Here is a 15,633-nt window from a genome sequence, read left to right on the forward strand (position 1 = left end):
TGTGCCGCTTTCTCAAAACTGATTGCACATGCAGCTCTGCAGGCTGGTGATGGGCCTCGTGCCCAGTCAATCATGCACCGCCCGCAAAACTGCACGTGTGACTGGCTGTGAGAAGGCGGTGCAGGGCAGTGACAGTGGCGGGGGGGGGGGGGGGGGCGCCCCCTGCCAGCCAGGCAGCATGTGTGTGGCCTGCAGAGGGGCACCGCTGCCCTTGCCCCCTTGGCTCTGCTCCTGGGAGCGGGCACAGAGTGCGAGCTGAGGTGGGAGGCAGGGAGGCGCTGCGGTGTGCTGCATGGGGCCAGCAGCATCCAGTATGCCCCACCCTTCCCCTGGGTGAGAAGCAAAGTATGGGAATGTGCAGGGGAGATGCTGCTGCTGTGCCCCAGGGTGCATTCTGTCCCCATCCATCCACCCGCACATACCCCCTACAGCCTTTCTAAGTACCCTTAGGGGTACGTGTATTCCCAGCTGACAACCCCTGCCCTTGAGGGTAGGTTTAGGATTCAAAATGACCCTGATAAACTGGAACAATCATCTGAAATTAATCAAATGAAATTCAATAAGGATGAGTGCAAAGTCCTGCACTTAGGATGGAACAATCACATGCATAAATACAGACAGGTGAACACCTGGCTAGCCTGCAGTATTACAGGAAAGGACCTGGAGGTTATACTGGACCATAAGGGGCATTTTTATACATGCAAGTGCTGCAGGACTGGGCGCTTTGAAAAGTGCCTGGTGCTGTGACACTTGCAGTCATATAAGTGGTGAAATGTGCGTCAGTGCTAAGAAAATGGTGGCAGTGTGCTTTTAAACTAAAACACATCGGAGGTGCTTTAGTTCAAAAGTGCACCGCCTCCATTTTCTGTGTGTTCACACACATTTCACCACTTATACAACTGCATGTGGTTCAGTGCAGTTTGCCTTAGTTCACGTGAGGAACAGACTCAACTAATCAAGTCTGCTCCGAAGCGGCAGATATCTGCCACATTGTGGGACAGAAAAGTATGTGTATAAGTGCCCAAGATATCCAGGAGCCAACAATATTTTACTGTTGCAGAAAAGGCCATTTGAATACTAGGAGTGCCATATGTAAGTCATGGGAAGTGATTCTTCCACTCTATGCAGCACTGAAGTACTATGTCATGTAGTGAGCTGTTATTCCTTTAGCCAGGCCCAAGAGCCACCCTTCTCCCTTTCCTACCTCAAACTAAGCAAAATACCAATGAAATCCACCACCCTGGGTAAGGGCGTTACCACAATGCTTCAGTGTTGCCTTTCTTTTCAGCTTCCTTTCTCTCCAGCATCATCTCTCAGGGAGCTTTTAACTTCCTTCCCGGGCAACCAATCACCCCTGTCAGTTGCCCTAGTGCTCCTAGGTAGGTAGGCTATTACCCTTTAATCCACTGAAGATGAGCTTCAGCCCCTGAGCCATGTAGCTTGTTACAGTCCCATTTTGGGCACCACACTTCAAAGAAGTTCATGTCTTAGAAAGACATGAACAAATTAGGAGGTCCAGGAGAGAGCAACAAAACTGACTGGAGACCTGGGAAACATGACTTGCAAGAGAAGGTGGAAAGAACAGGGATTACCATATTTTCTTGCATACCACGTACCCCAAAATAAAGCACACACATTGTAGAAAAAAAAATTCCAAGAGTCGCAACTGATTCTATGATAGAGACAGCAGGAGCTTGCCAGTATGGCAGGACTTCAACAAAGTTAGGCCCTAGAGCCTTGCAAAGGCAGTAGCAAGATTGTTATTTCTTTACTGTAAATAGCTTTTATATATATTCCTGTAAATAATTAAGTATTGTTTCCACATCACAAGCCTCATCAAGATATTACAGATTGCATGCAGCAGCTCATTTGCCCTGAGCCAGCTCAGTTGCTGCTTTAAGCACAAGCTACAGTGCTCAGGAAACAGTGGCCAAAAAAGTGGCAGCCATTAGAACACAGCACCTCCCACCTTCTAGTCCAATTAAATAAATCAGTTTCCTCACTTAAGTCATGCACCCCAATCTTGGAGGGCTGATTCTGTGGGGAGAGGTGTGTGTGGTATGTAAGTAAATATAGCATAACTCGGGAGAAAAGCATTCTGAAGAGGGATTTGATAACGATCTTCAAATGACCTGAAGAGTGGTTATAAAGAGGACTGTGACAAGTTATTTTTTGTGAGTATAGGGCGCAGGTAAAAAAATAATGATCTTAAATGTCATCAAATGAAATTTATATTGGGTATTAGGAAGAACCTTGCTAATTAAGAGGGTAGTTAAACAGTGGAATAGATTACCTAGAAAAACTGTAGAATCCTCATCCCTGGAAGTTTTTAAGAGCATGATAGATAAATATTTGACTAGAATGGTTTAAACAGGGACGATTCCACTATGAGCAAGAGTTTGGATTAGATTGCCTCCCAAGATCCCTTCCAGTACTATTTTTCTACGATTTCTAAGAATAAATCGCTATAAATTGGCCATGAGTAAATTCATGCCAAAAATCAGAAGGTTGCTAATCATCAGGAGAGTGTGAATCTAGAACAGCCTTCCATTAGGAGTGGCGTGGTCAAACAAACCAGTTTTAAGAGGGAACTTGATAAGTTTATGAACAGAATTATAACATGTTCACAATAGCAGGGGGCTGAACTTAGTGATCCAAGAGGTCCCTTTCAGTACTAACTCCCTGTAGTGAATTGGAGCTATATTGACAAGGGAGACTCGGATGCCAAATGCCTTTTTAGATGCCTCACTCCAGCCTTCAGGCATTACTGAATTCATAAAACCCTTGCTCAGCTGCTGCCTAACACTGTAGGTCCTAAAATATATACTGCTGACTATTAATACTGTGACACCACTGAGCAATTAGGTGCCTAGCTCATAATTAAACCTTGACACGATTTACAAATTAGGCATCCCCCTTCCTACCTTACATGGGGTGCTCAATCCAGTAGGGATAGCTCTACTCAACTCTAGTCAAAATAAAAGAGTGCCAGGAGGTGGTAGTAACAGTATCTTCTTTATATGCTGTAGCCCAGGGTTTGGAGCACTTATCAGGGGTGTAGGAGACCTGGGTTCAACTCCCTCTTCTGTGTGGGAATCCCGGTGGAAAAGGATGCCTAATTCTCTTTGAGCAGTGGGACTTTAGCCCCTGCCCCCTCCCTGGGCCTGTCTTGCTGGCTAGCTTATCAGCACCTGCTCAGTTTGCTGGCCTCTGTGAATCTCACTTTACAGCATATAATTCTCTCCATGCATTGTGTAGGGGAGCTTAATCACATAACCTGGGTTTATGAATTACACTGGACAGAAGGGCTCCTAAAAACACAGAATCTAGGCTTGCTATCTATTTCTTTGGAAATAGATATTACCATTAGAATAGCATTATTTTTCACTGCAAAGATTAAAAGTTAAAAATAAAAACAAACATAAACACACACAACTATGTAAAGCACTCTGCAGAAGTCCACCCCCAAATTGACAGCTTTGGAATGAAACAGGTTAATTTAATATATATATATAGCTGGATTGTGCAAGTCTACATGTATGGACATATGAAACATGCACAGTTCATCTATATCAACCTATGTAATTGTAAGATGAAGTCAAAACCTTTGCAATTAAATTCTATGTGAGGACAGACCAGTCTTTTCAACACCCACCTGGTATGTAAGACAAGAAACACAAGCTGTTAATTTCAGATGAAATTGGACAACCAAAGGAAGCAGCATGACAAAAATCACAGACTAAAATCATTTAGTCCTTCAGAGGTACAACATTTTGTATACACCATTTTGGTGTCCAAAATGTTCGTATTACACCATTCCCTAAGATATGGGTTTTTCACCGGTTTTATCCCCAGTAGGAGGAATACCATGCTACTAAAATCTTGACGTAATTGGGTCAAGCTATATGTATTCAGAGATGTAATTCAGTCATACATAAATGGTGTGTAACAGATGGAATATTAAAAATATACTACTGGATATTCAATTACAGGAATGGCATATCATTCAAAAATACTGCATTACAGTGGCAAATTCTTGTTTTTTTCTTTAGCCATGTCTGGAAAAAAACATTAAAGTCACTTAACTAGCAAGATACAATGTCCCTTTTTCCTTAGTCACATGACCATCCGTGGACTGTTGTCATGAATTCCAACTAGTGTTCATAATGTGTATTAAACACATCTTTTAGCAGCATCCTTAGCCACCATTTCTGTGGAATGTGCCCTCCGGCCCCCCATTCTCTCAGAACAGAATGGTTATTGAGCAAGAAAGTCCTTGTGAAACAGCAGAGCTTGGAGTCTGCAGTAAACCAAATTTACTGTGCAGTATCCCCCCATCAGATGAAGACAGTTTTTTACTTCATCCCCTTAAATTTCATCATTGATTTGTATGGGTTTTTGAAACCACAGACCATAAAATACCAAGAAAGACAAGATAAACACAGTTTGCTCAGCTCACTCTCCAAAATATTCCAGTTCTTCAGCTGGTCATTGTTCTTGCTGTGTATGTCTTTCACATACAGTACTACTGATTGGGTTAAAAGCCTTCTTTTCCTGCTGTTTTTTTTTTTTTTTTTACCAAGCATCACTGAAAGTTGACTTGTCTTTGCTCTGTGTCCTTTGTTGTTCTCAGTCTTTAATGATGGTCTTTGAGTTAAGAGGTCACCAAAGCATAGATCATGCTGAATGTAAAAGAGAAAGAGACAATATGAAAGTATCTTTTTGAATCCTGCAGAGCACTTTGATTTTTATAACCCTTTACCCTCCATTTCTCAAGTCTGACTCTAATGGCCTAAGCCTTCTTTTGTTATTGTGGCTTTCAGTCCTTCCATTCTCTATAGCAATTGAATTATGATGCATTCAAGATGATTATCAGAAAACACTTGAGATTTAACAAATTCATTAGCCATTTACCATCATGCCACAAGCTGTGTATGAGTTTAATAAAATGCATTCTGCTGTCATTGTTTGAAAAGAACAGGAACAAAATTATTCTACATTTGCTTGGCTGATCTTTAAAACTACTCTCTGAGGCAAAGACAAGAGTTTCTACTAAAACTATGTAAATTTTCTTTCCATAGGAATAAACATTTTTATGCAATGATAAAGAGATAAGTTAGAAATAATCCATACAAACTAAGTTTAACTCTTTATAATTATGAAATCATATTATATTGCCAGGGTCCTGTTTTATGGTATGCCTATTTCTGATAGCGCAAAAGGGTTGGTATACAGAATTCTGCAGTTCTTACTAGATCACTTAGGGCAGACTGTGGCTTTGAGTTTCTAGGATGAGAGGAGTAGAGGGAATGATGGAATTGACCATCAAGATGGCCTCAGGAGGGCTTTTGAACTCTTGTATCTATGTGACTCTGTCAGGGTCTGCTGGCCAAAGAGATGGGGATAGAAAAAATATTGTCCCCCCTCCACTGGCCTTTGACTCATCTTGCTCTTCTCAGGATAGTTAGCACTGCCAGAAGCACTAGTTTAACATTATCCCTGCTCTTCACACTGAGATTATGCCTGACCCACAGAGGTAGGTGCCTGTCTGACTCCTATTGACTTCTATGGGAATGAGGTATGTATGGTATGCCTTACCATACGTAAGGCAGTTTGGAACCAGTAGCATAACCGAGGGGGAAGAGGAAGGGGCTTGAGGCAGCAGTCCTAGGCACTGCTTTTATCGGGGGACACAAAAAGAGGTGCCACCATAATCAGCACCATGATGGCCAATGCTGCCCAGTGCATCATAGTTGCCCTGGGTATAGACTAGTGCCCTGCTATGCTTCTGTTTGGCACCAAAATACTCCTGTGGGTCTGAGCTATTGTACCTTCCTATACTTTCATACTCTCCCCATACTTCCCACACTTCCTATACCTAGTCAGCCACAATTTTACTCGTAATAATCATACCCAAATTGAATCTCCACAGACATTACATTATCACCATTGCCAGCTGAGGGAACCTTCATTCCTCCACTGCAGTGTACAAGCCACACTTTACAAAGCACTACACCATACCACAGTGTTTGGATAAGAAATATTCAATACAATTGCAATTATGGGAAGACGTCTGGGGGAATGCTAACATGAAACAACACTTTTGTTTAAAGTTAAAAGCCTGAGTTTGAGTTAGTGAACTGCTTTATAATGTAATGATATGGTCCATACAAGCAAAAATGCAAAGATGATGCAAGAGTCTTTTTAATTAGATGTGATCCCTGCCTAGTCCTTGCAGCAATTTACTTAGTGCACATGACAATAAAGAAAGTATTGGATAAAGTGAGTGCATCTGTCAACTTGGAGTCTTTCCACTGACCTAGAGCAGGCTTTGGACCAGACCTGTATGTCTGGCACTAGAAACACTGTGCCAGGTGTGTCTGGCACTGGTTAAGCTCTGAAATAGATTCCTTAGAATCACTAGCGTAACTAGGAGTTGGGGGTGGGGGGGCATGAGCCCCAAGCACTTATTAAGGGGGAGCACTGGAACAGAGGCAGGAGAGTGCCAGAATAACTATGATGCTACTCAGGCAGTCACAGGCAAGAAGCAGTGGGTGAAGACAGAAAGGCACCAAATTAGGGGTTTTATTTCTTTGCTCTGAATAGCATTTTGCAGCACCTATGGGAGAGGCAGGGCAAGTAGCTTAACACCTTGGCTCAGGGATACCTTCTCCTGTAGTTGCTAGGATGCTAGCGCTGCCCTAGCTCTATCCTTTATGTCCTTCTCTCTCTCTGCACAGCTGAAACCTGCAGCTGCCAGGATGTGAGAGTCCTCTCACCTTCACCTTCTGGGTCCTGGACATCACCTGGGGTCCACAGCTGCCCAATGTCACAACCCAAAGGGTGTGATTTTTGTTTGTGTGTGCTTCGGCACTGCTAAATTGTTCCCGCTAAATTATAGCTTCTTTGCACGGTGGAGTTTTCTGCTGCAAAAGAGAACCCCGGTGCAAGGGAGAATTTCCCGCCAATTTGAAGCTTTCTTTGCAGGGTGCATTTCTTTGTTGCAGCACAGAAATGCTCATTGCAAAGAATTTCCCACCATTTGTATGCTAATTCGAGTCCCATTATTGGCCAGTTCTAAATTATTCACACGTGGCGGCTAGTGATTGGCTTGCTAGCCGTATAAAAGGCTTGAGTGGTTTCCGCCCAAGTTGGAGGACTCCACGAACACCGGGAGGAGGAGACTTCACGCTGTGTGAAGATCTCTATGCGCTGCGGATCCTTACGGACCCAACGCATTTCAAGCAGGCAACAGAGGTCTGATCAACCTCTAGCCTCTCCCCGTTGTCGATCGCAGTCCAGACATATCCCTTCCCGCGCGCAAAAGAACCGGACCCACGGAGCCTAGCAACCTTCGTGTGAGTCCTTGCCGGACGACTTCAGAGCTCTTCTACCCGGGTTCGAGTCCTGCAGGTTTATCTTCCCGTTGCCGAAAACTCTTGCGACATACCCTCGTGTTTTACATCTTCCCGTCGCTGAAAACCCTTTGCGACGTACCCTCGTGCCCTGCAGGTTCGAGTTTTGTTTTGTTGTCTGTCTGTATCCGCAACTCAAGCAAGTTTTCCAGCCTGCACCACTGCCATCTCGGTGTAAGTAAACAATCTTTTAAACTACCGCTAAGCGTTTGTGCCTAATTCCAGCTCGACGGCCTTCCCTCTCTGACCCGGCGTGCCCGGGCTGCTGGCCACAGCCTGCATGCAGCACGGAAAAGGGCTCGGGTCGCTCCCGGCCCGCACACCCAAGGCACAAACCCTAGTGGGTATGCCTCTGGCCCCATCCCAGCTCTGCCCAGGACACTAAAAGAGCTTGCTATACCTCTGCCTAGAAGGACTATGGAGTCTCCCACATTGAATATTTTTAAGAGCAGGTGAAACCAGTGAATGGGTGAAATGGTTAAGGCAGGAATGATCCAGCTGTGAGTGAGGGGGTTGGATAGGTAATCTCCTATGTTCCTTTCAAACTCTTTTTTCTATATTTCTGTATCATGGTGGAAGGGTAGTCCATGTACTGAAATGTACTGCCAAGTGTACCTTGGTGCTGCAGACCATAGCCTGAAGGCAACTTTGCCAACTGTTCTAGGGCAATGAAAGCAACTGGGCCCATTTCCAGTGTTGTTTTGAGTGTCACATATGAATCAATTTGCACATCACAGGGCAGAATTTGATCCTCAATTGGACATTACTAGCAGTGGAACTATTTTTTGTTTCCTATAGCATAGTTGTCATTTTATATCATCTGAAGAAAAGTATCCAAATGACTAGAAAAAGTTAGTTTCTTGGTGGAGATAAGTCTTTAATTGGAGGCTAAATAAAACTGAATTGGAAATCTTGGGGCTGCATTGAGATACTGATTCATAAAAGCACTTTAAGTACATGCTTAGCATTCAAGTCAGACAATTTCCCTGGAACTTAAGCAGATACATTAGGACTGGTTTCTTCCTATGCAAAATTATATTCCAGGAAGACAACAACATTATTATAAACCCTTAATCAGATTTTCCTTAGCTGTTCTGATTTTGAATAGACATGTTTTCCTGAAGCAGAGCTTAAAAGTGGTTACTTGAGATGAAGGGTACAGATCTGCCGGTTCTGTTTGATCCTTAGGGCATGTTTTAACTTTTCACATGAAAAATAACTCTCCTTCCTCATGGGAATGATCAAACTTACCAGTAAAGATAGTAGAAGAATGAAAGGAGATAGAAAGCTAGTTTACACCAGGCCTCTTTCTGACAATAACTCAAGGTGTCTGCATTCATGACTGCAGGGGGATCGTATGCTAGCTCTGAACTGTCCGCCGGGCAATGGAAATACCTGAAAGAGCAGGAGAAGACATCTGAAGTGACATTATAACATTCTAGATAAACGTATACAGGTTACAAGCCTTCAGACCTTTGATCACCAGCTGGAATCAAGAAGAAATCTTTTGTCGTGACATAACAGTATACACATGAAGGTTCTCAATATCTCTTTGAAGCACCAGGGGGGCATTGTTCATATCAGGATACCAATCTTAGATAGCAGTGGCATAACTAGGGCAGTGTGACCAGGGCAGCTACCCTGGGAAACCGCTGTGCAATTGTGCTGACAGTGGGGCAGCAGGCAGAAGTCACCGCATCCTCCATGTGTGCCAGGGGCCCAGCCATGTTGTTATCCCCCTGTTATAAAGACGGGTTCCAGCATGGTGCAGTGGCAGGCCCAGCAATTGAGGAGGTAGGGCAACAATAGTGGCAATGGCCAGAAAGCAACCAGGCCTACATTAGTCCTCACTCACCCTCCTGCCACCTATTGCTATATCCACCATAGCCCTAGGGCCCCGTATTCTGCAGCAGGCCACTTGCCCTTGGCCATGCCCCCAACTCCACCCTGGCCATGCCCCCAACTTCTGTTTGCCCATTGGTACCCCAGCAAGCCATGCAGCATGGCTCCACAGGTCAGAGGTGGCCCATGTGCCTGATGTTTGACACCCCTGTTCTAATACATGTAACACCTGTATATTGTGAGTGAAAATGTTACATAGTGGTATGATCACAGAGTCAAGATTTCGGAATTTTAACTGCAATTATGTCATTGACTGACTGTATGACAACAGGTAACTGAATCAATTAATAGGTTCATTTATCCATCAGTACAGAGGAAATAATACTGCCATAGTCCAAATGGAGGCTATACAGCTTAATTGTCAGTTAAATACAGAGGTATCAAAATTATTGTCAAAACATTTTTTTTTAATGGAAAAGGCTGTTCTGAAAAAAGAAAATTGGCAATGTTTGGTGAAGATATTTTGTGTTCCAGAGAATCTTTAAAAAACCTGAAGACAATCTTGACAAAAATAAGTTTTTATCTGAATTATTTCATAGGAAAAAAATCTGATCAGTCTTAGTTAAATGATTTATGATCTTTAGGTGAAGTATTATTACCATATTTACTTGATTCCAAGACAAGATTTTTTTCCCCATTTAACATGCGGGTGGGGGGAGCCCCTTGTCTTGGAACTGAGTATGGGGTGATGGCGGAGACGGGTAGCTGCAGTGGCTCTGGCCTTAACCCAGTGTTGGGGCTGGAGCCACAGCTGCTGTATGCCCTCCCTCCCCCAGCCACCTCTCTCCTGCACAGAGGTGAAATTCTGGATGAAGCAACTTCACTGGAAACATGATTTCACCCCAAACCTTCCTATGTGTTTTGTCTAGTAATGCAATTACAGGTGGATGACCAGGGCACCAGCCCCAGGCACCCACTTTGAGAAGACTAAAAAACCAGCAGCTGCTGCCAATGCCTGTTCAGCTGCTGCAATTACTACAACCAGCCCAACCCAGCCTCTGCTGCTGCTGCTGCTGCTACCCAGGGCATAGACCCTGGCAGTTATGCCTTGGATTTTGTCATGATATCTAGAGGTGTTGCCCTGGAGGCTCCAGGTTCTCTCTTCAACATTCTGGCTGGCTGGCTGTCCTCTGGTGCAGACTAGATCCTGCTCCCCAGATTCCTCTGCTGGACAAAATCTCAACCTAAAATAGCATGTCTTGCAGCTGAGTTGGGAGGAGCACCTGCTCGGACTTTCCAGGAGTTTCCCCCCAGAAATTATGCTAAGAAATAAAGTCTGTCATCCCTATAAAGTCAGTATGCCTATAATTACCAATTCCTCTGGAACACTCTCTCCACGAACAATCTGTAATGTATGGAACACCGTGTAATATACAGTGGGCGTGTCTATATGTGCATTTGATCTGGCCTAAAATTCCTCTGGTGTAAACTACTGTGGAGTAAGCGCTTTTGGGTAAGTGTCTACACATGCAGTGATTAGGGTGCAGATTTGCTGTTCTTTGTACCAAGTTTCCTGCAGCTCTGTAATGGGCACCTGCTGCCACCAGGGGCAGCTCTAGGCTCCAGCTACAGCTGCTAGCACCCGGCAGCTATCTTTAAAAGCCAGCCCTGCTCTACTCTCTGGCCAGCCACTTTCCTCCCCAGGATCAGCATACCCAGCACAGAGGCAGCACATGTCAGCTCTCTCCTTGCCCACTCTGCCTCCCCCTGCTATGGTTGCTCCAGCCCCTGCCCCTGATAGCAATGACCAGCACCCTGAGCTCCTGCTGGCTGCCATGCTAGCCCTGCTGGCCCGCTGCACCAACTGCTGCTTGGCGCACAGCCATTTGGGCCTACCCAGTTCACTGCAGCACAGCATCCCAGGGTTGCCACCACACAGCTCTTGCCAGCAGGGATGCTGACAAGAGGCTTAGGGATGCTACCACCGGGGCCACTGTCACCCTCCTAGGCCTCCAACCCTGCTACCTCTGGGGCCACCAGGCCAGCCAGGTCAATGAGCAGTGTAGGCACCTGGGATGATGAGCAATGGCTGGAGACCATCCTCATGATCTGACCCACCTTCCGCAATCTCGTGGAGCAGCTCTGGCCACACCTGGAGTGGCAGGACACCAGCATGAGGCCGCCCCTCTGCATGGACACCCACATGGCCCTCTCTCTACTCAAACTGGCCATGCCCGCCAGCCTGTGGTACGTCGGACACCTTTTTGGCATAGGCAAGACCACCATCCAGGAGGCCATCCTGGAGGTGTGCAGCACCCTCCACAATGTGCTAGGGCAGTGGTTCCCAATCTGTGGTATGGGTATCACCAGTAGTACACAGACCACCTGTCAGTGGTACACATTAACAGATTTAATATAATTACTTTATATGTCAAAAATTTGCTTGTGGTACTTAAGGTTGTATCATTTTAAATTGGTGGAGCACAATCTGTCCGAGTTTGGGAACCACTGTGCCAGCGGATACCATGCTCCGTGTGCATGACCTCCTGACAGTGGTAGTGGGATCCACATCCCCGTTATCTGCCCTCCCCATGGGGACTGACCCTACTACAGCCACAGGGACTTACACTCGGTGGTGCTCCAGGCTGTCATGGACCACCATGGGGCTTTCACACATGTGAGCACTGGTTGGGTGGGCAGTGCCCACAATGCACACGTGTTCTGGAACTCAACCCTGCCAGCCCTGTTTCAGATCAGCCACTTTGCACAGGGGGTGTCAGACCTGCAGCTGGGTGCTGTGGCCATCCTGCCCCTCCTCACTGGGGACCCCACCTACCTGCTCCTGCCCTGGCTCATGTGGCACTACACCAGCCACCTGGACCCCTGCGAGGCTCACTTCAACCATTGCCTGGGCCAGGCCTGCACCCTGGGGGAGCGAGCCTTCAGACACCTCAAAGGATGATGGTGCACCCTCACCCCCATCTCGAGTTTGACAACCTCCCCAAGGTCATTATTGCAGCCTGTGTGCTGCATAACATCTGCAAGGCATGGGAGGAGCTCTTCCAAGAGGCCTGGCTAGAGAAGGCATGGTGCGCAGAGGGACTACCACCTGAGGCAGCAGTGGTGGGCCCGCCCAGCAAGGCCTCAGGAGAGCTGCACATTCACCAGAAGGAGTGACAGTGAACAACACTTTCCTGGTGCAGGCAGCTCCTGCTCTGGCAGGTGCAATCCAGGCCCAACAGGGCCAGAGTGTGGTCTTGGCACCACTGCAGGCAGCTCCGGTTCCATGCCTGCATGGAACTGGGATGAGAGGTGAGGCCGGGCCTAGGCGGGCACACTGGATGGTGCCAGACCTGGGGCAGGAGTCAGGCCTGGGACCCCTGGTGGCTGAAGGCAGCAAAGGACCTCCTCCCAGGCCTAGGTTGGAATCTGCTGCAGGGCGGTGGGCAGCTGTCAGGGGGCAGGTAGGGCTAGGGTCAGGGGCTGGGCAGCAAGTGGCATGAACATGACTGCCAGGGCTAGAACAGTGTCCAGCACCTTATGGTCATCATCCATGGCCTGCATTGCCTGGCCCAGAATGGCATTCTACTCCTGCAGCACCTGGAGCTGCTTGCACTCCAGGGCCAGGAGCTCAGCCCAGAACTCCCAGTCTGCCCAGTCCTGCACGTCCTCATGCCAGTCCCTTGCCTCCTCGTGGGTGACACCCTCTGCCTGCCAGGCCCATGAGTCCTCCAGCTGGTCCCATAATGTCACCACCAGCTGCTCCAAGTGGAGAGTCCTGTCCTGAGTTTTCCTCCGGTGAAGCTGGCGCATCCGCAGGGCCCCAGCTGGGGGCAGCGGCAACCCTGAGGCTGCATCCTGACTGCCAGGGGCAGCCTCTCCTCAACATGCAACTGCAGGGAGAACATCACCGCTGTCTTCAACATGTTCCTTGGTGAGAGGCCTGTGGCCACCTAGCTGCGGGAACATGGGGTGCTCAATAAAGTTCTGTGCTGTCTTCTATCTCCCTGTGCTCTGTGGGGAGGAACCTGGGGCCAGGGAAGTGTGGGTGGGCTGGGCAGAGAAAGGGGGCAAGGGTGGGAGAAGGGCCCTCCCTCCAGCTCAGTCCTGACCACATGGCCTTGGCTGGCGGCTCCACTTGGACCTGGCTGCCTGCAACAGTATCTGGCTCTAGGCAGTGTCCTTGGATGGAGGGGCATGGTGTGCAGGTTCCTGGCCAGGGCCCCACCCTGGGAAGAAGCAGGCACTGGTGGCAGCCAGCGAAGTTGTGGCCAGCTGCACCTCATAGCTGGGCCTGGGGCTGCGGACCTGCAAGGTAGCTACTGACCAGGGCTCCCTGAGTTGCTGGTGGAAACTGTAGCTGGGGAACTCAGCAGGATGGGATGCTGGGCAACCAAGGGGCCCTCCTCTAGTGATATGTCACTGGAGGTGCCAGGCTGGGGGCAGAGCCGGGAGAGCACAGTGGGCACAGGGGCTTGGACATGCTGCCCATGCTGCTAAAAATAACAGCTGAAGCCTGGGTCCTGGGGTGCAAGAATGGTGTCCAGTTGCCACATCAAAGGCATGGACTTATAGGCATGGCTGGACCAATGATTGTGGTTGGTCATGGAGATCCACTGTGTCCACAAGGCCTTGATCTTTATGCAGCACTGCTGTGCTGATCGGTCGTGGCCACGCATCCACATCCAACCTGACAGCGCCCCATGTGAGTGCTGGAGCACCCACCCCACTCAAACTAGTACTGCACTTCTGCCCTGCCCCACAGAGCCATAAGGTCACCAGTTTCTTCCTTGGTCCAGTTGGGGCCCCGGGTGGAGGGCACAGGCATGGGCAAGGACATAGGCATGGGCCTGGGTGAGGAGGATGAGGCCATTATGGGTCCCATGCTGGCTTTCTGGGCCCCTGTGCACCTGTCCCAGTGCTGCCAGGCCTGGGCAGCTGACTGAAGTACCCAACACAGGGCCACAGCACAGGACTAGCAGCCGCACAGCAGAGGCAATGCCCCACAGAACCTGCAAGCATAGGGCAGGCTGCTGGGGGTGTCCTGCAGGCAGGGGGCGCTGGCCCTCTGGGCCAGAAACTGCCTGCAGGTGGCCCTGGGGGCTGACAGGCATGGCCAGAGGCTGCAGCAACCTGTAGCACCCTGCTGGCCTGCACAGCACTGTCCTGGCAGCTGCGTGGCAGTGCAGTGCCAGGTAGCAGTGCTGGGGTGCTGACAGGCAGGCACAGCTAGACTGTGGCCTGCCCAAGGGGACACAGGGGCCTGGAGTGCTTTCAGGCTCCCTGTCTGTGTGCCCCAGGTCTCAAAATATTTTCAGGCTTTAAAAGCCTGCAGACAGGGGCTGACATAGAGGCAGCCTAGCCCTGGGGCAGGAGAGGCTCCTAGTCTGCAGCCCTGAGGCCAGCCCCCTAATGGCTGGGCAGGGTTGCATCTACACATGCATTACTGCACAGTGACTAATCCCACTTAAATTTGCTACTTGCATTTGCAAGTAGCAAATTTAAGAGGGATTAGGGCTTGTTACTGCGCAGTAAACTACACTGATGTGCAGTAACGTGTCTCATGTAGATGCACTCTGTGTAACCTGAATGTAATGCACTGTAATGTAAATGTGTGAGCAGCCCTGCTGACTGGATTTGGACAACAACTCCCAGGAGTCCATGGGGGAACAATCATGCAGAGCTGTGCTGAATGCATGTAGACTACAACCCCCAGAGACACTGGGGGCAGGGAGACAGAGAGAGAGCCACCTCTGTCTCTCTCCAAAGTCTCTGCTCGGTGACATTTTGATAAGGATGGGTCCAGCAGAGAGAGACATCCTTACCCTATCTCTTTTAGTAACCTGAGCTGGATACATTCCTGAGGGAGGGGGGAAACCTGCTCTCTCTGCCTACGTGACTGGCATCACATACCTGGGTGAGGGGCTTCCTTCCTGGTGGGCTAGAGTCTGCCCGGCAACTAGTGATGTATTTCAAACTGGTTGGCTCACAGCCAACAGGTTCTGGCCTCCATTGGACCAGGTAAATGAGGTCACAAGGGCTATAGAAGTTAAAGGGCTGCCCGGGAGGAGGGGACAGCAGCCATGAGGGATACTCAGGAACAAAGAAGAGCTGTACCATCTGAAAGTTGCTCTGTCTCCCAAAACTCATGATCAAGGAACTGCTTGCCTCCAGAAGGAATCTCCAACAGCCTCTGGATGACACTTGTGAGTAAGCTAACTGAGATCCAAGTAGATATATAGCTTGCAGTAACTCAGATGCAAGATCAAAGGCTACCCCAGACACAGTAGTTTGTTCTATAGGATTTCTCTGATATTGCTCTACTCTGTACCCTATTCTAACCCTACCCTCTGTAACCAATAAAGTTCTCCTTTGT

At 48.2% G+C, this 15,633-nt stretch overlaps 1 protein-coding gene across 1 annotated transcript in view; it reads right to left on the reverse strand.

The window, feature by feature from the left end:
* Positions 1 to 4,219: 4,219 nt before the first annotated feature.
* The window catches only part of CNIH3 (cornichon family AMPA receptor auxiliary protein 3), a 79,544-nt gene continuing 68,130 nt past the window's right edge, over positions 4,220 to 15,633 (reverse strand). Inside the window, exons 4-5 of the mRNA XM_025215144.1 lie at positions 8,667 to 8,810; positions 4,220 to 4,682 (exon numbers count right to left, since the gene is read on the reverse strand). Coding sequence (XP_025070929.1) covers positions 4,655 to 4,682; positions 8,667 to 8,810 — 172 coding nt within the window. The 3' untranslated portion in view covers positions 4,220 to 4,654. The remainder of the gene's footprint in view (positions 4,683 to 8,666; positions 8,811 to 15,633) is intronic.

Source organism: Alligator sinensis, unplaced genomic scaffold (assembly GCF_000455745.1).
Source record: "Alligator sinensis unplaced genomic scaffold, ASM45574v1 scaffold753_1, whole genome shotgun sequence".
In the NCBI taxonomy this organism is placed as follows: Eukaryota; Metazoa; Chordata; order Crocodylia; family Alligatoridae; genus Alligator; species Alligator sinensis.